The sequence below is a fragment of the Durio zibethinus genome, chromosome 15 (genome assembly GCF_047325235.1).
Source record: "Durio zibethinus cultivar Kanyao isolate XHJ-2024 chromosome 15, ASM4732523v1, whole genome shotgun sequence".
NCBI lineage: Eukaryota > Viridiplantae > Streptophyta > Magnoliopsida > Malvales > Malvaceae > Durio > Durio zibethinus.
Window position 1 is genome coordinate 7,638,875 of NC_143176.1, and position 24,423 is coordinate 7,663,297.

Consider the following 24,423-nt stretch of genomic DNA (forward strand, 5'->3'; position numbering starts at 1 on the left):
GGTACATTATGTTATCATTTCTTAACATTTACTTCTAATTTTTTTTGTAGTGGGAGGGTAAAGAAAGCTTCACGAAAAAGGAGCTGGATGAAGTCTGTAAAGAATGATGTGATTATGTATTGTCATTTATCAATATTGATAAACCTTCAAGTTAGACATTGTTGGTTGAATGTAAATATATATAGAACAAATTGTTATAATGTTTTTAACATGCCATGTTGAATGAAAACTTTAAGTTTGTACATTAGGGGTATTGGTTTAATATTATTGCTATACTTAATATGAATACACTATGTGTACTTAATAAATTACTGAATACGATTATTTCATAAAAGTATATTAATATGGTAACGTTATCAGTTTTAATTTCGGATGTGTAGTTAATTTATTGAAATACAACAATGTTCATTATGTAATGTAATTCATAGTATCAGATATATAAATCAAATGTTTTTTTGGCATAAATATACAACTGACAGCAAACGTTTTTTTTTTAGGCATAAACCTATAACTGACTTCACATATACAGTATTAAATATGATTTTTTAATGTGATTAATGAAGATATTTTTAGCAAGAAAATACCTTCAATTACCCCTAACAGAAAACATTGAAGGTATTTTTTACCAAAATTACTTTCAATTATTCCCTCATAAAATTTTTGTGTGAAATATTAAAGGCATTTTGGGCAAAAAACGCCTTCAATAATACAAATTAAAAATTAATCGAATGGATTATGAAGAGCGTTTTTCTATGGGTAACGCCTTCAATAATCCCATACAAAATGTTTATGAAGGCGCTTTTGAATATAGCCGCCTTCAATAATTTGACCATTAAAATTTATCATTGGGAATATTAAAAGCGTTTTGAGCCTAAAACGCCTTTAAGCATCCCATCCAAGTTTTGTCTATGGAATATTGAAGGCGTTTTTTACAAAATCACCTTTAAAAATCACAAAAAAAATTTACTGATTGGATTATAGAATGTGAGTTCAACAAAAAACGCCTTCAAGAATCGACTCCATATTTTTTCTATGGATTATTAAAGGCATCTCTCCATGAAAAACACTTTCAATATTTTATGAAAATTTTTTTAAAGCAATTGGTGAAGGCGTTTTTACCAAGAAAATACCTAGAATAATCAATAACAAATAATCTGTGCAAAAACCAAAAAAAATGCTAAAAGATAGATCAAACCAATAACCTTATGGTAAACATCCGTACAATCCAAACAATTTGATAAACTTAATATTGAATGTAATTTTGAACAAAATAAATTTAGTAAGCCTGCGAAATTATTTGATCCAAATATTAAAGACGTTTCTTGTAGACACCGCCTTCATTAATCTCATACAATTTTTTATAACGTGATAATTGAAGGCGTTGTTTGTAAAAAATATGTCTTAACTATTTACTAAAATTTTTAATAAAAAATATTCAAGGCGTTTTAGTCGAGAAACACCTAATATCAAGTCTTGGGTGGCGTTTATAAATAACAAACCGCTATTTTAATATTTAGTAACATTTGAATAAAAACACCTTAAATTTTATAAAAATATGAAAGCTAGCAACATTTATAAATAAAAGGCCACCACAAAATTGCCGCTAATATACTATTTTGCTGTAATGTTAATTACACTAATGGGATTTAAAAAATAATTATGTCTTATTTTCTTTTTTAATTAGATTTTTTTTAATATACCAAAATGATATATGTCACTTTTTTAATATATCGCTTGTGTAAGTATATATATAAGTTCAAAAGTTATATAAAGCTGGGCTTCCAAGAAGTGTGAAAAAAAATATTTTATAAACTAGAAGAACAAAGGACGTGCCTTGAGTCACCACTGGTTTCTCAAGATGACGCTTTTGAATCTCAAGCGGGATTTGGCAAAGATGAGATTCTTTCTGAGGTGAAGAAGCAGCTGTTATTAGCGGGGCCTCTTGTGTCAGTTAATTTCTTGATATTTGCTTTGCAGATTATCTCAGTAATGTTTGTTGGTCATCTTGGGAACCTACCACTTTCTGGTGCTTCAATGGCAACTTCCTTTGCTTCAGTAACTGGTTTTGGCTTGTTGGTAAGATTGGGTCTAATCTTTTTTTTTTTTTACTTGATGATAAGATGAAATGAACCTGATATTCTTTTTTTTCCCCACTTTCTGATGGTTAGAGAGGAATGGCAAGTGCATTAGATACATTCTGTGGTCAGTCCTATGGAGCAAAACAGTATCCAATGCTTGGAATTCACTTACAAAGGGCCATGATTGTCCTGTCACTGTTTAGCATTCCCCTTGCGTTTATCTGGTCCAATGCTGGTGACATTCTTTTGTTCTTCCGACAAGATCCTGAAATATCAGCTGAAGCTGGACAGTACGCTCGTTTCATGTTGCCTAGCATTTTTGGTTTTGCTATCCAGGAATGTCATATCACATTCTTACAAACCCAAAACAATGTTGTTCCAATGATGGTTATCTCAGGATTTACAACATTACTTCATATCCTTGTTTGTTGGATTCTGGTGTTCAAGTCTGGTCTAGGAAATAAAGGTGCTGCTTTGGCAAATTCCTTCTCTTACTGGATTAATGCTTTACTTCTAATACTATATGTCAGAATCTCTCCCTCCTGTAAAAAGACTTGGACAGGCTACTCGAAGGAAGCCTTCTATGGTATTCACAAGTTCTTAAGACTATCAATTCCTTCAGCTATAATGCTCTGGTAACCTTCATTTCCCCTTTTTAACTTAGCTTCAGATTCATTTTGCTGTTGATTGTAATTAATTGAATTGAAGAAAGTTTTGTCTCTCATAGCTTACATGTCTTGGAACAGCTTGGAAATCTGGTCGTTTGAGATGGTGGTTCTGTTATCTGGCCTTCTTCCCAATCCAAAGCTTGAAACATCAGTTCTGGCAATCAGGTTTATGTTCCATCCTATTTTGATCAAGGACAAATACCATAGTTTTAAATGTATAATAGATGAAAATTTCATCAATATCATTGACCAATTGTGAGATTGATACTCCAGCCTTAATACATGTTCAACGATTTATATGATACCTCTTGGACTTAGTGCTGCAGTGAGGTTAGTTCAAGTTAAATGGCTGATACAATCTCTTGAATTTCATGTGATTTACTTCTTTTTTCTTTCGCTCCTCATGATAAATCTATTTTCTCTCCTAATCAGCACAAGAGTTTCCAATGAACTGGGAGCTGGACGACCACGAGCCGCTTATCTAGCAGTCTGTGTAGCAGTGTTCATAGTGGTCACTGAAGGAATTATAGCAGGTACTGTCATGTTCTTGGGTCGAAAATCTTGGGGCCATTTATACAGCAAAGATGAAGAAGTAGTGAAATATGTGGGAGAAATGTTGCTGTTGATTGCAGCCTCCCATTTTATTGATGGTATTCAATCTGTGCTTACAGGTTAGTGGCAAGTGACAACTTTCAATACTTATTTTTCTTCACTATTTCCTTTCAAGCTTTGCATGTTTCCCATCTAAAATTTCTAACTCTACATTAATATGCTACAATAGAAATATGCACTTCTTTGAACGGGTTTTTTCAATACTATCATAGGCGGATCCAAATGCGATGGTAGGGTGTTCATGGACATCCCAAAGATTAGAAAACAAAAAAATTTTGAAAAAATCTTTGATCCACCACCGAGTTTTATCCACATATTTCTGCTATTGGCTTCTTACAGCCTTTCTGATATTTGTGCTTCTCCATTAATGAAATTGGAATTATCCCCACCCCCCCAAAAAAAAAAAAAATCAGGGGCTGCTAGGGGATGTGGTTGGCAGAGAATTGGGGCCTTGATTAACCTGGGAGCATATTATCTTATGGGTATCCCTTCTTCAATTATACTGGCTTTTATCTACCATCTTGGAGGGAAGGTAACATTTTAAACTTAGGTTCTTTTCAAGGCTTTCCAATCTAATTGCTTACCTTTGTGCACTTCCATGGCAGGTTGGAGTAGTATGTATGACATAAATCTTTTTCCTTTTGCTTTACACAGGGACTTTGGACAGGACTTATAGTGGCACTGTTTGTGCAAGCATTATCTTTAGCCATGGTCACTCTAAGCAGCAAATGGGATCAAGAAGTAAAGCTCTTTTGCCAGTTAAACCACGCATATATATTTTTTCCCTCTTATCATCCATCTTAAATTCTATTTTCTCTATTTGCAGGCACAGAAAGCTACTGATAGAGTATATAGCGCAACAAATTCTACGGATGCATGATCAAGAGAAAAGATGAGTTCGAATAATACATTACGGGATTATCATTAAAATTAAGAATTCAACATTTATTAATAATTCATGCAGATTAACAATATTGGATTGTTGTATTCGATCAAAACAGAGAACCAATTCTCTTCTCTATACTGATTAGTGTGTGGTAAAGTTTTTTTTTTTTTTTTAAAGTTCTTTAATTGCATTAGATCCAGATTTAGATGCTTTCAGCTATCAGACATGACAAATTTGACTCATTGCAATGTTTCAGTTTTATAGTATTGCTTAAAGACTAATGGGGATTATTAATTAACTTTGGAAAAAAGACTGCAACTTACTGAATTTACTTTGTATGTTTTCTATTCTCGAGATGTATATGCCAAAAAAGTTGGTAGAATCTTTTAAAAAAAAAAGTGCCCTATTTCTCCATAAAATGTTAGACATTTTCCTTAACTTTTTTTTGTATGTTTTGTTAAATTTGTATCAAGTACGTGTAATAATACAAAATTTATTTTATTATAATTTATGTTCATAATTAAACATAAAATAATTTTTTTTATTTTTATTAAAATTTTAAATTATATCATTTTTATATTTTTATATTATTTTTATATTACATTATCATATCATATTTCAAATTATAAGATCTACTCCAAAATTTGTTTGAGTACTTGTCACAGTCAGTCTAGTGTTTACACGAGGAATAGGAAGAAAGACCCACTTAAGAAAATTAAATTTGGTTTGTGTAGATTTATTGATAATGATGAAAAACATAATATCTAGGTTCATGAGCTATCCATCTACCAATGTATATTCATACATGCTACTTGGGTTGGTGCGCTCATTGATGAGAATCTGCCTAGTTAAGTTTCCACTTGCTTAATATATAAATAGGATTAGGGATGCCAATAGATTGGATTGGGGTGAATTTTTAACTTTTTTAAATTTAATACAATTTTATTTGAATTTGATTTAATTTAATATTAAAATATTATTTTTATATTCAAATCTAATCTAATTTATATATTTTTAAATGCACAATTGATCTAATCTAATCTAAAATTAATAAAATATTATTTTTTAAATATAAATATAACATTAAATAAATATAAAATTAAATAAATAATAAAAAATTAATATATATATATATCGAGTCGATGTGAGTTTCATAAAATTCAATCCTATTTTTTTTTAAAAAAAAATCAATCTAATTCGAAACTCTATTTAAAAAAAAAAAATTTAATTTTATAAGATCGAGTTGAATCGAAATTTAACAGATACGCGTTTGATAGCCAACTCAAAATAAGACAGAAAACGATCCTATCAATTGTACACTAAATTTAACTGGATCGGAGAGTTAGACGCATGGCTTATTGGGTAATTTGGTAGAGATGGCTCAATCGGCGACAGAAGGTTACACAAGAAGCAATAGCAGCAGTGTTCAATGAAGAAAATGTCACAGGGGCAGTAAAAGCAGTGGTGCCTGTGGTTGCAATAGTAGCACATTAGCAGCAAGCCGTGGAAGCCGTAGCTGCCACGGTAGTAGCTGTTTGTAAGATCCACAAGGTTGTGACTGAGATGAATGACATGAAGGGTAAAGGGAAAAACTAGATAGCAGGGTATGGTTGTTCGTGGAAACTGTTTGAATCTTTGTGGTTGATTTGCTTTGAACTTATATCTGTGGAAATCTTTCCATTATACTAATAATATGGGTTTTTCTTTTTATTAATTTTCAGCACTCTATTGTTTTTTTATAATATAAAAATTCTAAACGGTCCAATTTTATCAAGACACCAAACTAGAACTATAGTTTAGTGGACTTAACAATAAGCGGGGATAGCTCAGTTGGGAGAGCGTCAGACTGAAGATCTGAAGGTCGCGTGTTCGATCCACGCTCACCGCATCTGCTCTTTTTTTTTTTTTTTTTTTAATTTTCTGATCAAAACTAGGCTAACATTTAAAAGCTTCCAAAACAGCCTTTCTCATAATTATATTACCAAATTTTGGTTTAAGATTTCCTTTTTATAAACTAACGGTAGAATTTTTAATGTTACAAGAGTTTTTTTTTTGTCAGGAGATTACTATATAATGATGCCCAAATATTCAGAGATCAGTTACACAAAGTCACCTCAATGCCCTTTACGGCCAGGCCAGAAACAATTCAGAAGGGTATCCCCCCTGCTTTGCCAAGGCATCAGCCATGTCATTGGCTTCACGTAATACGTTGATAATCCTAACCATACCTATTTCCCTAATCAAACTGTCAATGGCTAAAAAATCTTCCACAGCTTCCATGGTCTTGTTTCTTCCTTTACACACCATCCAACCACCACCGTAGAATCAGATTCTATTAACAAACCCGTCTTTTCCATCCCGCCCTTCTTGGTGAGCACCTCAAGGTTGTCATGATGGCGAGTAATTCTGCTACATTGGATTCTTGGTTTCCTAAAGGCCATCAAAACATCGCCAGAACCACTCCAGCTTCGTTTCATACACCCCCACAACCATAGGCCTTCGGTCACCTTTTGCTAAACCATCCACATGGAACTTCAAGAAACAAGATCTAAGTCAAATATCACGTTAAAAGAGAAATTAAGAGGTCCATTGCTAATAGAGTTTTTAAATTCTACAATTAAGATTAAGAAAGTGACATATTTTTTAAGATATAATAAAAAAATAACACATAATAATCTCTTTAATTCTTTTATAAAATTGAGATATTAGCGAAGTTCAACCTAAGTCAGAAAGCACGGTTCAAGTTGAATTCAAATATATTTTTTTTATATTAAAGAAAAAAGTTTACACCTAATGCTATAAATTAGTTTATTCATAAAAGAAGGTATAGAATTGAACATAACAATTAAGCAATTTTGCGTAGGCTATTAGGGGAAGATGCATGTTTCTTGTTTGTTTTCTTCTTTGTGTTTGGCAGTACAAGGTGAAAGAAACCATGAGGCCCAAGTGATCTTATGTATTGTTTGCCGACCAAAAAGTAAATACAAATTCTAAACTACCCTTTTTTTATGTGTGTAAATTTTCAGTTGCCAAGTAACTTTGCAAAGGCAGGAAAGTCACTCAACTCCTTGAAATGCTACCGTGAATCAGGTTATTCTTGTCTCCAAGGAATCTTGGAACAGAGCTGGGAACAACATAATAAGTCATTGCACTGGAGTCCCAAATGGCTTTGCTTACTAGAGTCCCAAATAGCTTTGCTTATTGTTTGTTTTATCTATTCAAAGTTGAAACCTTGATGCACGTATGACGCGTGCAGCAGCACAAACCTCGGGTAGCTCCTCCTATTTTACAATGTACTGTTCTTGCCTAGGCCAATGTATGCATGTATACAGCTAATTTATTTCTCTTTTTGAACATTAACTGAATTCATTTTTTCTGATTAAAATCTACATTTTCTTCTAACAAACGTGCATAAATATGTACCATAGGGAAGAGGACAGGGGCATTTGTTGAACCTTACAATAATTGCTTGCATTTGTTGATATAATGATGAACCTTTTTAATAATCAAATTTTGTCGACAATCTCAAATATATATAAACCCTAAACCCTATATATATATATATATATATATATATAGATTTGATCAACCTTCAATTTTCAACCTTCTTAAGGTAATGATCCTTGGGCTAAACTTGAATTTTTTTGGTACTTTTGTTGAATCAATTAAAGTAGTAAAAGCTCTCTAAATTTAATTTGTAGTACCAAGGAAACAAACAGCTCTAAATTTATTTTAAACATTAATGCATTAGATCTACATACTTAAAAAGAAAAGTTTGCCTGATAAAAAAAAAAAGTAAATTTTGCAAAAAGTTATCATACATATGCATGATAAGGAACTTGTTTAGGTCTTGCAATAAATTTATTTTTATGTGTTTGTATCTCTCATGTTTAATTTGTTATATATACATGAAAACATGTGTTTCAATCATATGATTTGTTGATAAATTATTAAACTCTTAACTTCAAATCAAAAAACTTAAATTGAGAGAGGAAAACTCTTAACTTTTCTCGTTTCCATTTCAAAGAATACTTTAGTCAATACATATTTGTCTCAAAGCATTTTAAACTTTGAATGGTTTCACGTAAGTATCTGAAACAAAAATGAGTTAATCCTTTGTCATAAGGAAAATTAATGTGTTATATGTCATGTGATTCATCTTGGCGTATCGGTTTTTGCTTTCTTTTCTTTTTTGTTCTTAAAAGAAAAAACCCTAATTGAACATACTAACAAAGATGCTATTTGGTCATGATTCTTAAGTAGCATAGAATAGATTGCAATTGTTTGAAGCTCTAGAAGGAGGTAAAACAACTGTACTTATAACCACACCATTCAGATTTGGCAAGAAACTGAGAAGGAAATTAACATTATTATTCACACAGTTTACATGATCTCTGTATGAAATCCAGTCTTACCCATCTATTGTCCACCACAAATAAGCTTAAATAGTAAACCAATCCCTACTTTTTTTTTCTTTTTTCTTTTTTTGTCTGGCTACATATATTCATAATTTTGAAACATTCCATAGGATAGATGAACAGAGTTTGAATCCCAAGAGTTGGAAGATGATGACTTTGCATCAAATTCACTAGACCACCAAATCAAGTTGTCCTTTGAACCATTAATCTCCTTGAAGCAATCGAATTGATCAGCCATTTGGTCTTCCTGTGGTGCATAACCGGTTGTTTTGTTATTGAGAAACTCATCCAGCTCAGCCTGAAAGTTTGAAACTGGTTGAAGAGCCGCATTAGTTAATTGTGCTATTCCATGATGATTGCTATCTGCCTTAGGCATAATTTCCGAGTCCATCAAATTGTCCCCGGTGCCAAAGGGAACTGAGCCATCTGATGGAGATATTTCATCCAAAGAGTTGTCTAATTCAAGTCCCTTGGCATTGATGGTTTTTGGATAATCTTGCTGTTGCGCTAGAGAAGCTTGATCATAGAAATCATCAGCGCTTTGTTCATTTTCAGCTTGAGGGTTTGGCAGGAGAGGTTGCACTAGAAGGTTTGAACTTCCTTTGGAGGCCTGGATGTTTTGGATCATCTTTTCCTGCAAGGGATGAATTTTAGGCCGTGGAGCAGGGTTGTTGTAGGACGAGAAAGGATTCTGAAGACTTTGAAGCTGCATATGGAGCTTTAGTCGTTCCAAGGTTGAGGTGCGTAAACCCTGTGAAAAATATTTATTATCACTTGCCCCATTGGCCTCAGTAGGGTACTGACTCGAGCACCACAACCTATTGCTGTTAGATTCTTTGCGCCTCCCAAGTAGTTTCTTTTTCAGTTTGGTGTTCCAGTAATTTTTTATATCATTATCTGTTCTTCCAGGCAGTTGGGCTGCAATTATGGACCACCTAAAAAGTCGACCAATTCTGTCAAGATCACCCTCAACCAAAAAAGACGAATAATGAAGAACAAAAGGAGAATTGTAGAAACCCTAGGGAAAAAAAGAAAAATATCTGAAATTAAGCACAAGATGCAGGCTTTTACATATATTTTTGTGAAGGTATCAAGGACAACGAATAAAAAGACAAGCCATCCAAGCCTAAAAGTTTGAGAGAAAAAAGAGGATTTACCTGCTTCCAATACTTATATAGAGGCTGCAGATGATGTTGTCTTCTTCTTCAGAGAATCCACCATGCTTAATGTTTGGTCTCAAATAATTCAGCCATCTCAGCCTGCAACTCTTTCCACATCTCTTAAGGCCTTTGAATATTACCCAACAAATACAAAACGTCAAGTTCATAATTTTTAGCGACATGCAAATAAATTCCGCTCAAAGAAACGAACAAGAAATAAGTTTTATGTAGGTATAGGGTACCAATTTTCTGAGGAAGAGCAATCCAGTTGCCTCCAGTGCCATAGTTCTCGATGTAAGTCTTGAGCTTAGCATCTTCTTCAGGTGACCATGGCCCTTTCTTCACGTTGGCTTTGTCACAGCAAGGAGCTCGACCCATCGCGTCCGTACGTGTTCTTTTTTTCCCCCTTTCTTCAAGCAAAGGAATAGCAAGGGAAAGCTGCTTAGATATTTGGGAAAAATCGGGGAAGGAAAGAGCAAGATTTATAGGTAAGAAATAGCGAGTGACGTGTGAGGCATTTATGAGGACAAAAAGTCTTACACTTTACCCTCTTTCTCACCCTCTCTTCACCTCATTTTTCAACCCTATTTTCTCTTCCATCTCTAGGGTTTGAGCAAGGTTTTATTCTCTCTTTCTTTTATTTTTTTTTCTCTCTCCTACTTTTGGATTTGTTTTCTCATCTGTAATTAAACTATACATACAACTAGAGAAAGTATATCACAAATTTTCTTCTTCTTTTGCATTTTAAATTTCACTGCTTTTTCTTCAGTTTCATTAGTTTATTGTTTGGAGTTTGAACCCAATTTTGATCCGACTCGCTAACAATTATACCTGATTCCGCCTCAAATCCATTCGTTATCATCCTTAGTTTGAATTCAATGTTACAACTGCAAGTACCTGATAAGAAAAAAATCCTTCTCCCCTCTCAATTCATCTCCTATGTCCATGAATTGTTCCGTTATTAATCTATGCTTAATTAGACTATACTTAAAAGATTATTTTATATATGGGAAATTAAGGCACATCATTGGCTTTTATATGTAAAAGATTAAAAGACCAAGAGATGGATCAGAGATACCTTGAATGTTTTGGATTAAACATGTTTAATTATTTTAACATATACTATAATCCCTGATTAATGATTTTTTTTACAGGGAAGTTTCTTGGAATGACAGACAACTGTTGAAATCTATGGTCAAATGGTATATTATGAGAGTACGTATGTTAGTTGGAAAAGTAACAATCTATGACGAAGGAAAAGCAGTGTTGGACAAATTGATCAGAGTGGCAACCATTTCTCCCTTGAAGATTTTTTGGAAACAATAATTTTTCTTTTGTTCTTTGAACCATGAAAGCAAAAGAACTTTCGTACCACTAAAAGACACCTCGTTTTCGCACATAGTATATATGCCATCTGCTTGATTTTACTTGCAAGTTAAAGATACATCTTTCTTCGGTTAAACATGTATAGTTTTTTTTTCAATTAAAATAAAATTAATTTTCTGATAATATTTTTTTAGTGTGTAATAAAGTTGATACATGCTTAATTACAACTCAAGTAAGACTTGATAGGGTAAAATGCACTACTGCTTTTGAATTGGTTAGCTCACCATGCTATCTCTCCAGTAGTGATGAAATTAGATATGACAATTTAAAATATCACATGATACAATAAGAAAATAATATGAAAAAGACACAAAACGATATAGTTTAAAATTTTAATATTGACAAAAATTAAAAAAAAAAAGTTATTTATGTTTGGCATGTCGATATGAATTTAGCAAGATAATTTTTGTGTTTTATATGTGTTTAATACAAAACAAATACGATATAAATATACCGATTATCCAGTCTAGTGGTTGGTCTTGGTTTTTTTAACATTTGCATGCAGTGGCCTTAGTGCCCATTATTTGTGTTTGAGGCCACAAATAAACAACCATTTCCACCAAAAATTACAATGCTAAATATATATTCAAGCGCATGGAGTTTTCACTTAATTTGGATTTATGTTTGGTGTCAAATATTACACTGCAAATTAAAACAGATTAAAGCAGTTGCCAATCTAGCTAGAAACTGCTTTTGTGACTACAATCAAGTCCACAACACTATATATATGACCAATTAAGCACCCCGACAATGCATATCATCAAAATCCTTCATTCTCTTATTGTTGTCAAAGTGACAATTATGGTAGGCAGTATAGGCACATCACAGTCGTAGAAATATATGAGAAATTATGCCTATAAAAGCAAGGTCCGTCAAAGCCCCATCATCACTCTCAGTTGATGACTACCCATCATCACTCTCAGTTGATGACTAAGTATAAAGAGTGCTATGTGAAACTTTACAAGCATTGCCTTCCTTTTTTTTTTTAGTTTTTGGATTATTATTGAGATTTGAAGTAAGATTTTTAATTTTGAAATCATTTCCAATACTATTAAACTAACAGCTCATTGGAATTCATGACCTAAATTTCAAAATATATATAATCTCTTGCTTTTGTGCTTGTATTAAATAAGCAAGGAAATGCATACAAGGTTGCAAGAAATTCCTCATTGGTGAAAGTACTACAAGAAATATTAAGGTTAATTAATATTTTTAATACAATTAACTTGAGATTTCGCTCACCTGTTTTCAATTACATAAATTCCTCTATGTGAAATTTATAGTATAAATCATAACACTAAACTTTTTTTTTGGCACTTTTTAACCTTTAGTAGCTATTATGCAAGTATTATATATCTAATTCATTACTTATTAATTAGTAGTTGGGTATCCCTTTGATGCAGTTCTATCCAAAATATTATGTTGAAGTGTTCTAATGAAAGCAAATTTGTAGAAATATTGTGCAAGCATATAAATAAAAACTTTGCTAAAATGGTTTTTTAACATTGTAAATCGCATCATACATTTATGATATTTTTATAATATTTGATTTTCATCTATAACTTTTAAAATTCAATCTCTTCATTCACGATTTTTAAAAAATATTTCAAATTAATTTTTCTATCAATCGATTATTAAAATTTGATAAAATTTATCATTTCAAAATCATGTATATGTCCATGTGCATGTTCATATGGCAAAAAAAAGGTGAGACCCCTTTAACTTTTTGAACTAAAACTTATGTCATGTGAAATTTTACTATAAATGACATATTCCATTAAATTTTAACAATGATCGATAGAATGAATAAATTTAAAATATTTCTAAAAGGCCACAGATGAAAATTTTGAGTTTTAAATACTTTGAATAAAAATAAAATGTTATAAAAAAATAATAAATGTCTGGTGCATTTTACTCCTTTTAATAACACAAATTGTTTTTCTTTAATGTTTAATTAAGGTCAAATTTATTGTATCATCTCATAATAAGAACTAAATAGTCACAATAGCACCAGTGCCCTGACGCCTGTTGATTTTGGGATATATAAGATAATATTTTTATCAAGGCCTAACAATTGCAAGTTGGCTAGCTAGGGTTGCAGTGCTTAATTAAAAAAAAAAAAGAGGGAAAGGCTATACTTTAAACAAAAGTAAGGAAGAAAATGAAGCTCAGGAATCTTTTATCGTTAAATAAATAAAAAAAAAAAAAGAAAGAAAATGCCATAGGGAAGAGGATTGATTATTAAACCTTTTAGAAGTAGCACCATTCATTGACCTTGGTTTTCTTACTGTAATATGTTAGACATAGAAACAACAAGATCAGGGAAGCTATCAAAATTTCAAAAGCACTCACGCTTTCAAAATACTAATATCTTAAATAACAAATGGACTGAGATCTTTTACAGATGAAAAAAAAAAAAAAAAAACATGTTTCTGCGTGTCTTTTCTCTCAACCCTAGAATCTATGCATTGACATATATATACTCTGGCGTTTCATAATCAATAAGACCAAAGCTTAAGACTTTTGAGTGAGAGCTGGTAAAGGGTGGGGGTCCCTGCATAACAATATAAGCTTGGATTGTTATTGGCTGCATACAACAATAATATGGGGTAATGATTGATGCTAAGTGCAAATTAATTGTTTGCCTTAGTGAAGATTTCTATTTATCAGTTAGACAAGAGCCATGATACTTACACTAGTTTTTTAATAAAAAAGATCGGAATATGATAATAAAAAAAGAGATTATGATACTTTATCAAAGTAAAATATAATTTCTTATCAACCAATGTCACAATAAATACAAAAATGTCTATGTTTAGGACCACTTAGGACAATTTTTTTTTTAAGATTAGTTGATTTTTTATTTATAGTAATAATTTTGTATTAAATGCAATAATTAATGACATTATTGATGATTAGCTGGTTTAACTAGTCGTTCTGTATTATGATCATGAGTTTGGGATCGTTTATGTTAATCCAAACCTCACGTTGAATCCTTAAACATTGGCAACCGATATTCGGATACTTTGATAAAAGTGTTCCTTCTTCCAAAATGAACTGAAGTTCGTGCGCTTAATTTATGTAGAGTAATTAACTCAAGATTTCCCCTTTTCTAAAGTTTATTCCAGATCCCCAGAGCAAGCATTAGCAAAAAGTTGATGGGTTTTTTTTAAGCCTTCATCTTCTAGGTACCGGCTCATCCCTTTGCTTTTTGATCCCTTCGTTCCGGGTTTAAGCTAGACCTATATCACCTATATATAGATATATGCATTAAACATGGAGTATAAGTACTCAAAAGTAAGCCAAATTGGCAAAATCCAACGAAATATTACACGTTATTGCATTCATTTTTTTTTCTTTTTTTATATATAAAAAGGTGTTGGAGATAAAAATATATATAAATATTTAAATTTAAATTTCAAACCTATCAAATGTTATTTTTTAAAAAATGATAATATGACCAATTTAACTCAATCATAAATTCACATTTTTTTATTACAACCAAATCAATTTAGCTTAGCGATGGTTACTGTTAAAGTGAATTATTTTACATTTAATAAATATTTAATTTATTATAATCTTATATTTAGATTGGACCTTTCATTTACTGCTATTGAATATTTATTAAATGTTAAATATAAAATTACAAAAAATTAAATATTTATTATATATGGAATAACCTATAACATCTATTAAATATTTCATTTATTGCCATTGAATATTTAGTAGATGTTGTGAGTTATTTCACATCTAATAAATATTAGATTAGACCATTTTATTTACTGTTATTGAATATTTATTAGATGTTGAATATATGAAATAACCCACAACATCGACTAAACAATATTACTCTATACCAACTTGCGTGAGCATTTATTACTAAGAGATACTCCAGTATTGATATTGACTCATTCGAGGAGTTTTTATTCGTTTTAATAGAACAAAAAATAAAATATATATTTTTTATTTTGCTATATTCATGTATTACTTATCCTTACGAAATATCAAATGAAATAGAATGATTTTAGAAAGAATATAATGAAATTCTTTGATTGATTTTTCTCAAAGAGAGAAATGATCTGACCGATGGGTAGAGGCATCTGAATATAAGATTACAAAAAATTGAATATTTATTAGATGTGGCATAACCTATTCAGGTGTACGGGAAGATTGAAGAAGTTTACTACGTGACAAATTTAGAAAAAACAACGAAAGAAAATCCTAATTTTGATACCTTGTTAAGTATCTGACTTAAAGCCAATTGACAATAAATGGAGAAACCCAACTTGAATATAAAATTATAAAAATTAAATATTTATTAGATGTGGGATAATATACTTTAACAAATCCCGTAACTTCAAGACCCTAGCACAGCTTCCCCTCCGAAACCGCTAAACATGGCATCACACAAGACCTTCAGGATCAAGAAATAGCCAGCCAAGAAGACGAGGCAAAACAGACCCATCCCATATTGGATCCGTATGTGCATCGACAACACCATCAGGTACAGCGCAAAGCGTAGGCAATGGCACCACACCAAGCTAGGGTTTTAAGCTGGATGAGCTTATTTGGATTCAAGCTTTACTTTTGTTTTTCCAAGTTTATTTTAAGATGATTTGATATGGGATTTAATATTGGCAACTACTAAAGGGTTCTTTCATTAGAGATTTTGATAAGATTGTTGACAATATTACAAATCATTATAATAAAATTTTCATCAATTTTTTTTTCTTTTTCATGGTATAAGAATCAAAATTTTCTTTTATTACTCTTTCAAAATCTATCACATAGTAGGTTTCTTTCATTTTCACCTATACGTGATGAAGGTCGATTAAAGTGAGTTATCTCATATCTAATAAATATTCAATTTCATGTATTCTTATATTCAGGTTGAACCTCTCCATTATTACTGTCATAATTTCTAGATCTGAGGATCTATCGCTAGACATTGACTTGAATGAGTCGCAATCAATCTTTTTTATCTAGGTGCGATTGGTCACCTAAAGAATCTATCCTTTCAGGAACACTTAAGTTTAAGGGTCCCTACAAGAATAGGTTCGAGTCTACTAACCAGAACAAGGTTTGAGAGTTCAGTTATGTGTAAGAAAGGTTATAACACCCTCACAACGCCCATCGAAATATGGTACCAACTTAATTTTGTGTTATCCAATAAGCCTTAAAAATTTACCAAGTAATTAGTTGTTGGAAATTATTCTCAATTGACTCTAATACTTTTAGCACAAAATTGAGAAAATCCCCTCACTTCAAGAGTATGCAAGAAAATTATTATTTCACTTGCAGAGGTTCCATCGTCGGATTATTTAAAAAGAAAATAAAAAGAAAGAAGAAAAAAATGACTATTTTGTGCAGGAAAAATTGATACTTTTAGCTTTTCCCCAAAATATTTTTGAAAACTTTAATTTCGAGGAAAATTGATACTTTCAACTTTTTCCCAAAATATTTTTGGAAACTTTAATTTCGAAAAAAATTAATACTTTCAACTTTTCCTGAAAAACCTTTTTTGAAAATTTATTTTTAAGAAAAATTGATACTTTCAACTTTTCCTAAAAAAAAAAAACCTTTTTCGAAAATTTATTTTTAAGAAAAATTGATACTTTCAACTTTTCCCCAAAAATATTTTTTTTTTAGATTTTAAAGAAAATAAAATAATAAAATAAAATAAAAGTGAAAATAAAAATAAAGAAAAGTAAAATAAAAATAAAAATAAAATAAAGATAAAAATAAAAGAATATTAAACAAATCTAATCTAATAATAATAATAATAAATATATAAATATATAAATATATAAAAAAATGAAAAAAAAATGGAACGGTTCGACTAACGGCTCAACTCGATTTGAGGAAAAAAAACGGCTCGAAAATGCAGCTCGGCTCGGCTCGGCTAGGGAAACAGCTTGCACTCGGGTTGAACGCGGGTCGAAAGCAAGTCGACCCTCAAGTTGGGTCGAATCTTGACAAAACGCGCGGATCTTCTGGGTTACTTAACGCAGAAACGATATCTTTTTGGAGAAGGTATATAAGGCTGAAGGTCGATTTTTTTCTTAGAATCCCTTCTCCTCTTCTCTCTCTTCCCTTCTTTCTTCTCTCCCTTCTCTCTAAAACTCGAAGAACTCCAGTTGAATATTCACTGAATTTTGAAAATTTTCATCAAAATTTGAGTTTTTCATCGGAAGTTCATCGAAAAGTTGGTCAATTTCTGAGAATGCTTGTCGAAAACTGAGCAGCTGGTCGAAAAATTCAAACTTGGCCGAAATAGTCATCGAAAAATTCAACCTTCGTCGAAAAATTCAATTGAAATCTGAAAATTTTCTAGAAATTTCCAAAAAAAAATCACAAAAAAATTCTCCAAAAATTTCCCACCGATTACTAGAGCTATTCTAACGCCTCTAAACCTTTTTTTTCAGCTTTTTCCTTCTCTATGTCTGCCTTTTTTCTGTGTGTTTTCTTCTGTTCTTCCAGCACCTATTTATAGGGATTGATCAGAAGAGTTTCTGATCAATCCCAACTCTTTCTAGGATTTGGATTCAATCTTTGAATCTAATCCCAACTCTGCTAATTCTCAAATCACAGCCAAATTCATTCCAATTTTTTTATCCTAATCTTAATCGAAAATTAATCAAAATAAAAAGATAAATATATTAATAGATAACAAAAAAAATAATTAGATAAATAAAAGAAATAGATAAATAATAAAAAATAAAAGCAGATAAATAATAAAAATATTAATAGATAAAAAATAATATATATTAAATAATGAAAATAAAAATAAAAACCCATTGGGGCCAGCTAATTGGATCCTAAACCGAGTCCAATGGGCTTAGACCCAAATCTTATTGGACTAGGCCCAATGGGTTTGGGTCGGGACTAAATAAGGTATCTACAACTACCCTTCTTTGCACATTTTCTGCGAAGTAGGAATTGTGCAAAGACGTAGACACCCATTCAAGACTCAACTTGACATTTTTTTTGTTTTGTTTTGTTTTTTTTTTGTTAAAATTTTGATCAAATCTCCTCTAAGTAGAGGTTTAACAACTTTAAGAAATATAAACAAAGCTTCTCTAATTAGAGGCTCAACGACTTTTGAAAAATAAATGGCTCCTCTAATTAGAGGCTCAACGACTTTAAAAAAATAAATGGCTCCTCTAATCAGAGGCTCAACAAATTTGAAAAGTAAATGGCTCCTTTAATCAGAGGCTCAACGACTTTTGAAAAGTAAATTGCTTCTCTAAACAGAGGCACCTCAACTTTTGGAAAGGAAATTGCTCCTCTAAATAGAGGCACCACAACTTTGAAAAGTAAATTGCTCCTTGACAATCATGTCTAAAGGAGTTATAGATCGTGATTAAAGAAATTTTGTAATGGAAACTCAAAGATTCACAATTTGAGTTAAATATTCATAGGGTCAGATTCATAAGAACCTTCCAACTTCATAAGAATTTACTGAAATTTAATTCTCAAAATTTCAGTTTCGTTTAAATTTACAAGATCTCAAGATTTGCATTTGCAACTTGCAAGACTCGCATCAAAGATCCTAATTTGAATTTTGGAGGCTCACATCCAAAAGTTCAAGGCTTTTTAAAGGTTCGCAATTAGCAAGCTTGAGATTCACATCCAAAAATTCAAAGCTTCTCATTTGAGCTCAAAAACTTAGCAATAAAACTTAGAGTTTCACATCTAAGTTCAAAGGTTCTCATTTAAAAATTTAGAGATTCATATCCAAAAAGTTGAAGCTTTGTATTTTGGAGATTCACATCCAAAAGTTTAAAACTTTTCATTTGTTCGAAGATTCACATTCGACGAACTTTAGGGTTTCACTCCTCAAAGATTCTCATTTTGAAACTCAAAGATTCTCATTTGAATTCTCAAAAATTTTCATCAAAATATTCATAATTTTTTTTTCAAGTGACTCAAAAATTTGCATGAATGAATATTATGACCAAAGATGCAAATGCCTTCTTAATGATGCAAATGCCTTCTTAATGATGCAAATGCGGTAACCTATATTCTTATAGTGCCATGCATGTCTAAACAAAGTTTAATTCATCAAATTATGTACATGTACTATTCAAGTGACGATGTCACCATGATGTATGTAATGTAGATGTCTATGTAACAAAATTTTAAATAATTATGGTGACATGGCTCTCAAAACTCCACCATTTTGCATGTCTTCCTTGTTCAGTTTCTCAATACTTCGAAACAAGTTTCATCAATCGATCATCACTTGACCACCATTCATGGACTTTTCAGCATTAACAAATTTTAGAACAAGTTTCATCCACCATTACTGAGTCATTACTCATAGGCGTCTCAGCATTAACCATTCCGAACTAGGTCGCACTCATAGATTTCTCAACCTTAGCCATTCCAAAATAAACTTTGTCTACTAATTATTTTCATCATTCAATTATAACTTGCAAGTCATGTCGACCAATTCATCCTTGTGTTCATCACTTGGTCATCATTCATAAACTTCTCAGCACCAGTTTCGTTTATTGTTCCATATCATTTTCATCACTTAACCAATACATCTCCATATTCATCACTTGATTATACCACTTTTTAAGATTTACCCCATCTTTATTTTATTGTCTAATCCATCATCATATTCTTTATTTGGTCACATTATATGTCCTTTTAAATCATCTCTTTTAGGTTTCTACCATTTTTTCATTTTGTTACCACCATCATCTTAGATTTCTTTTCAAATGAATGCAAGACTCTTTTAAGCACATATTCATTCATTCATTATCATTTCAATTCTTGACAAATACAATGCAATCAAGCATTTTTTTCAATTCATTCAGGGGTGTAAAAATAAGAGAACACAAGGTGAATTATGGTAAAGATAATCAATGAAGATCTATTTTGATACAAAATAAATGGGAGAGAAAATAAATTGAATACATGTCATTGGGATGAATAGTATGTCCAAACGATGAAGATTCAGACAATTCTTAATATTAATCTAAGATTCATTTTCAAGAACTCATTTCATTTACTGTTGAAGTCATTTTGAGCTTGGCTAACTTTGCCCCATCTTTGAGGGATCTTCAGATATCTTTGATCTTCCATCTATGTGAACCATTTAACCTAGATCACCTTTTCAGGTTTTCAATTCGAATCTCTTTTTTTTTTCATTTTTTCTTTTTTTTCTCTATTTTTTTCATCATCTTTTTTTCTTTTTCCTCATTTTTTATCCATTATTGATATCTTTCACACATCCAACTTTAGAGCAATGTAGCATGATTCCATTGTTTCATCATGAGCATGTCTTTGTCTAATATATGATCATTCAATTTGAGCATTCACACTTGATCCAAATAGACTTTTCAAGATTATAATATAGGTCAAGGTGAGGGGTCATGAAAGAAGTGGATATAATAGGCTCAAAACATGTATTAAAAAGGTTCAAGACTAAAGGATCATTTGACACAACTTGGCATTTTACCCCCACATCATTTCACTATTTTTTTTCACATAAAGGATTCTCATTATTTTACCTCAAATCATGTGTGGCATCTATTCTTTCTTTTGCTTTTCTTTCTCTTTCCATCTTGAGACCTTTTGCGATATTTTTTCAAAAATTGCCCCTTCAGTGTAAAGGGTGATCCTTGGTTAGGGTTTTTTAGAAAAAAAATCATAATAGGCTTAAAAGGGTAGCAATGAATGGTTTTTCGAATGGTAAAAAAAAGATGACCATTTTTCATTTCAATTGTGAATACTTTTCTTGAACATCATATATTGAACAAAGCTCATAAACTTGTATAAAAGATTACACATCTTCAAGACATATCTATTTCACCTCTGGTAACAGCTTACTTTTTTGCTCAAATCATTTCCTTATATTAATGTGGATGAGTTTTCAAAATTAAATCTCAAAATTATTGTTATCATCATCTAAATATTCATCATCTAAAATTTGAGAATGGGAATATAAATTTATGAAAGATAACAGAGCATGGAGTAATGGTCGAGTGAAAGAGAAAATGTAATGAAATGCATTAACTTGCCTTTATTAAAATGATAACAAGTGAAGTCATATTGCAAAAAAAAATCTAACATTACTTGAAAAGAAATCCTAAAATGATAAAAAACCTTCAACCAGCCTTATATCCATTCTTCAAAATTATCCCCTTATGCGATCATGTGAAGAATTTCTATTGACATCTTGCCCCTCAATTCATTGTGACTCTCCGAACCCTTTCATACCAATGTATTCTTGATTGTCACTCAGAGCACTAACATCAAGTGTTGCTGCTTTTCCTTGATCAAAACTTACCATTCCATCATTGATCAACCGTTGCACCTTATGCTTTAAAACAGTGTAATTTTTAGTAAAATGATCAGTAATTTCATAGTGATAGTCACAGTGGGCTGTAAGATCATACCACTTAGGATAGGGTAGCTTAAGTAGCTCTACATGGCTGGGGGCAATCAAATGGCTATTATAAAATTCTCGATATAACTCCGTATAAGTCATGAGAATTGGATCAAATACAGATTTTTCTCGAGTAATCTGTTACTCTCATGAACCATTTGTTGGGTTAGTAAGATGAATTTGGGCTCTTGCAGGAGCTTGAATGTTAAAGCTATATGTAAGATCTTGAGAGCTAAAAATTGATCGGTATGTAGATGAATAAGGTGGTTGTGAAACTAGTTGGTATTGAAGGATGAGGCATTATTCACAGCAAGATAGTACGGAGAGTAACCTTGAGGTGGATAGGGTTGATAACCCCTGAATTATTGTCTATCAAAGCTCACAGCTTGAGCTTCAGTTTTTTTCTTTTCTGATGCCTTCTTGGTTTCTTCTCATTTCAACTTGCCATTTTTTATGGCACTTTCAATAATTTTTCCAAAAATCACCATGTCGGTGAAATTTTTTGTTGTGTTCCCTATCATCTTTTCATAATAGGGAGATTTCAAAGTGCTGACAAACAACACTGTAGTTTTTTTCTCAGTTAGAAGAGGTTGTACTTGAGAAGCAATATCCCTCCACCTCTGAGCATACTCTTTAAAAGTCTCATTGGCCCTTTTTCTCCAGGTTTTGTAAAAATAAATGATCAGGGGCTAAATCCATGATATATCAATATTGACTGATAAAATCATGGGTTATGTCACTCCAAGAATGGATGCATGTTCTATCTAACTGGATATATCACCTAACAGTAGAACCAGTAAGACTATCTTGGAAAACATGCATTAGTAGCTTTTCGTCATAAGCATGGGCTGTCATCTTTCGATAATACATGGTAATATGAGTTTTTGGGCATTTTGTACCATCATATTTTTTAAATTCTGGTACTTTAAACTTAGGAGGAATGACCACATCAGGGACTAAGTAAAGCCCAACAGCATCAACTGAACCATAGAAGCCAATTCCTTCCACAGCCCGTAGCCTTTGTTCTAGCATACTAATTTTAGAGTTTTCCCGAGCTTCCATTTTTATCTTTTCCTTGTCTTTTCCTTTCAGTTCATCCAGATCAAGGATTTGAATTGGTTCAACTGCCTTTTCAGTAAAGACAAGATTCATATAACTATGATAATACCTTGGATTAAAAACTGATGGCATTCCAGGATATATAGGATATGTGAAGTATTGTGGTGGAACCTCTTATGTAGACTAGGCTTGAGGTGGACCAAAACCAGGTGGATATAGAAGGTTAGTCACTTCTTGCGATATAGGACCTTGTTGGCTTGTGTTTTTTTCTACTCCTTTCTCCTTATTTGATTTATTGATAGCATCTAAAATTTTACTTAACTCATTCTCAATCTTTTTCTGTGCTTTTTCTAGCTTTTCAAATCTGTGAGAGTTTTTCTGCTCTATTTGTCTGGCTCTGGCTCTTGTGTTATATCGATGGATAGGGTTCTCGCTAGATGGAGCTATCCTTGAACCTTTAGCACCACAATTATGATTAGAAATACTATGTTATGCTTTATGTATGATACGTTGATGGACAAATGAAATGTACATTTTCATGGATGAAATCTAATATGAAATGGATGCAAATAATAATGTTAAAACATGATCATGTGGATGCACAAAATCAGACAAACAACATGGTTAGTTTCATAGATGAAATGAAAGTGATGCCAATGCAAATGTTACATATGATAATGAAAATGATGCACAAAGTCAAACAATCAAAATGATTAGGTAAACACCCTTTTTTGTGTCTTAGTTTCAGGGTATATCTATCATTAGATAGAAATTGCTCTATCTTAGGGTTAGGCATTTCTAAGGTTCACTATATGTGGTTTAAGGCTAAAGTCTAAAGGTTTCCAAATTGCTCCTTACATCATTGTCTATCACAGACTAGTAAGGCACCCTAATCCTCACCCATTACAGGCTACAAATGGAAAAGATTCGATTTGAATGAAAGTATTTCGCTAGCCACTACGGAGGCATTAAACCTCACGAAAATAATAGGTACTTTACTCCTTCCTAGAGGGACAGAGCTCGGGTATAGAACTCATGTTATACATATGCATATGAATGACATAATTAATAAAGTAAATAAACATGAATGAATAAAAAAATCTATACAAAAGGTTCAATTTTATTAGGCTTTTGGATAACACAAATTTATTTGCTAGCCTAACTCTCAGAGTTCTTCAGCGGAGTCGTCAAGCTGTCATAACGTCTAGATCCAAAGATCTATCGCTAGACATTGACTTAAAGGAGTTGCCATTAATCTTTTTTATCTAGGTGCGATTGGTCACCTAAGGAATCTATCCTTTCAGGGAATACCTAAGTTTAAGGGTCCCTACAAGAATAGGTTTGAGTCTATTAACCAGAACAGGGTTCGAGAGTTTGGTTACGTGTGAGGAAGGTTATAGCACCCTCATAACGCCCATCGAAAGATGTATTAGCTTAATTTTGTGTTATCCAATAAGTCTTAAAAATTTATCAAGTAATTAGTTGTTAAAAATTATTATCAATTGACTCTAATACTTTTAGCAGAAAATTGAGAAAATCCCCTCACCTCAAGAGTATGCAAGAAAACTACTGTTTCACTTACAGAGGCTCCATCGTCGAATTATTTAAAAAGAAAATAAAAAAAAGAAAAAAAATGATTGTTTTTGTGCAGGAAAAATTGATACTTTCAACATTTTTCCAAAATATTTTTTTAGAAATTTTAATTTCGAGAAAAATTGATACTTTCAACTTTTCTTTAAAAAAAACCTTTTTTG

At 31.7% G+C, this 24,423-nt stretch overlaps 2 protein-coding genes, 1 non-coding gene and 1 pseudogene across 3 annotated transcripts; 3 read left to right on the forward strand and 1 right to left on the reverse strand.

Moving 5' to 3' along the window:
* Nucleotides 1-1,780: 1,780 nt before the first annotated feature.
* LOC111302349 (protein DETOXIFICATION 16-like) lies at nucleotides 1,781-4,505 on the forward strand. The gene is made up of 8 exons (XM_022898273.2): nucleotides 1,781-2,076; nucleotides 2,169-2,713; nucleotides 2,825-2,911; nucleotides 3,020-3,076; nucleotides 3,179-3,417; nucleotides 3,772-3,890; nucleotides 4,013-4,099; nucleotides 4,185-4,505. Exons 1-8 carry the CDS (start codon nucleotides 1,990-1,992, stop codon nucleotides 4,236-4,238), a joined length of 1,275 nt encoding a protein of 424 aa, XP_022754008.2. The 5' UTR covers nucleotides 1,781-1,989; the 3' UTR covers nucleotides 4,239-4,505.
* Nucleotides 4,506-6,059: 1,554 nt separating this feature from the next.
* On the forward strand, nucleotides 6,060-6,132 carry TRNAF-GAA (transfer RNA phenylalanine (anticodon GAA)). The gene has a single exon. It is a non-coding gene; the product is annotated as a tRNA-Phe (tRNA).
* Nucleotides 6,133-8,641: 2,509 nt separating this feature from the next.
* On the reverse strand, nucleotides 8,642-10,551 carry LOC111301964 (transcription factor MYB36-like). Its single transcript, XM_089744554.1, has 3 exons — nucleotides 10,065-10,551; nucleotides 9,820-9,949; nucleotides 8,642-9,597 (listed from the first exon to the last, which is right to left on the reverse strand). The coding sequence occupies exons 1-3, from the start codon at nucleotides 10,198-10,200 to the stop codon at nucleotides 8,739-8,741; spliced, it is 1,125 nt and encodes a 374-aa protein (XP_089600680.1). The 5' UTR covers nucleotides 10,201-10,551; the 3' UTR covers nucleotides 8,642-8,738.
* A 5,054-nt stretch (nucleotides 10,552-15,605) lies between these two features.
* Nucleotides 15,606-15,761, forward strand: LOC111302350 (large ribosomal subunit protein eL39 pseudogene; annotated as a pseudogene).
* Nucleotides 15,762-24,423: the final 8,662 nt, after the last annotated feature.

Excerpts from the sequence above, each read along its gene's own strand:
- LOC111301964 (XM_089744554.1), bottom strand. The coding sequence starts at position 10,200 with ATGGGTCGAGCTCCTTGCTGTGACAAAGCCAACGTGAAGAAAGGGCCA. Across the intron at positions 9,950-10,064 it reads TGCTCTTCCTCAGAAAATTG|GCCTTAAGAGATGTGGAAAG; the intron begins GTACCCTATACC and ends TAATATTCAAAG. Across the intron at positions 9,598-9,819 it reads TATATAAGTATTGGAAGCAG|GTGGTCCATAATTGCAGCCC; the intron begins GTAAATCCTCTT and ends TCGACTTTTTAG.
- LOC111302349 (XM_022898273.2), top strand. The coding sequence starts at position 1,990 with ATGTTTGTTGGTCATCTTGGGAACCTACCACTTTCTGGTGCTTCAATG. Across the intron at positions 2,077-2,168 it reads TAACTGGTTTTGGCTTGTTG|AGAGGAATGGCAAGTGCATT; the intron begins GTAAGATTGGGT and ends TCTGATGGTTAG. Across the intron at positions 2,714-2,824 it reads CCTTCAGCTATAATGCTCTG|CTTGGAAATCTGGTCGTTTG; the intron begins GTAACCTTCATT and ends GTCTTGGAACAG.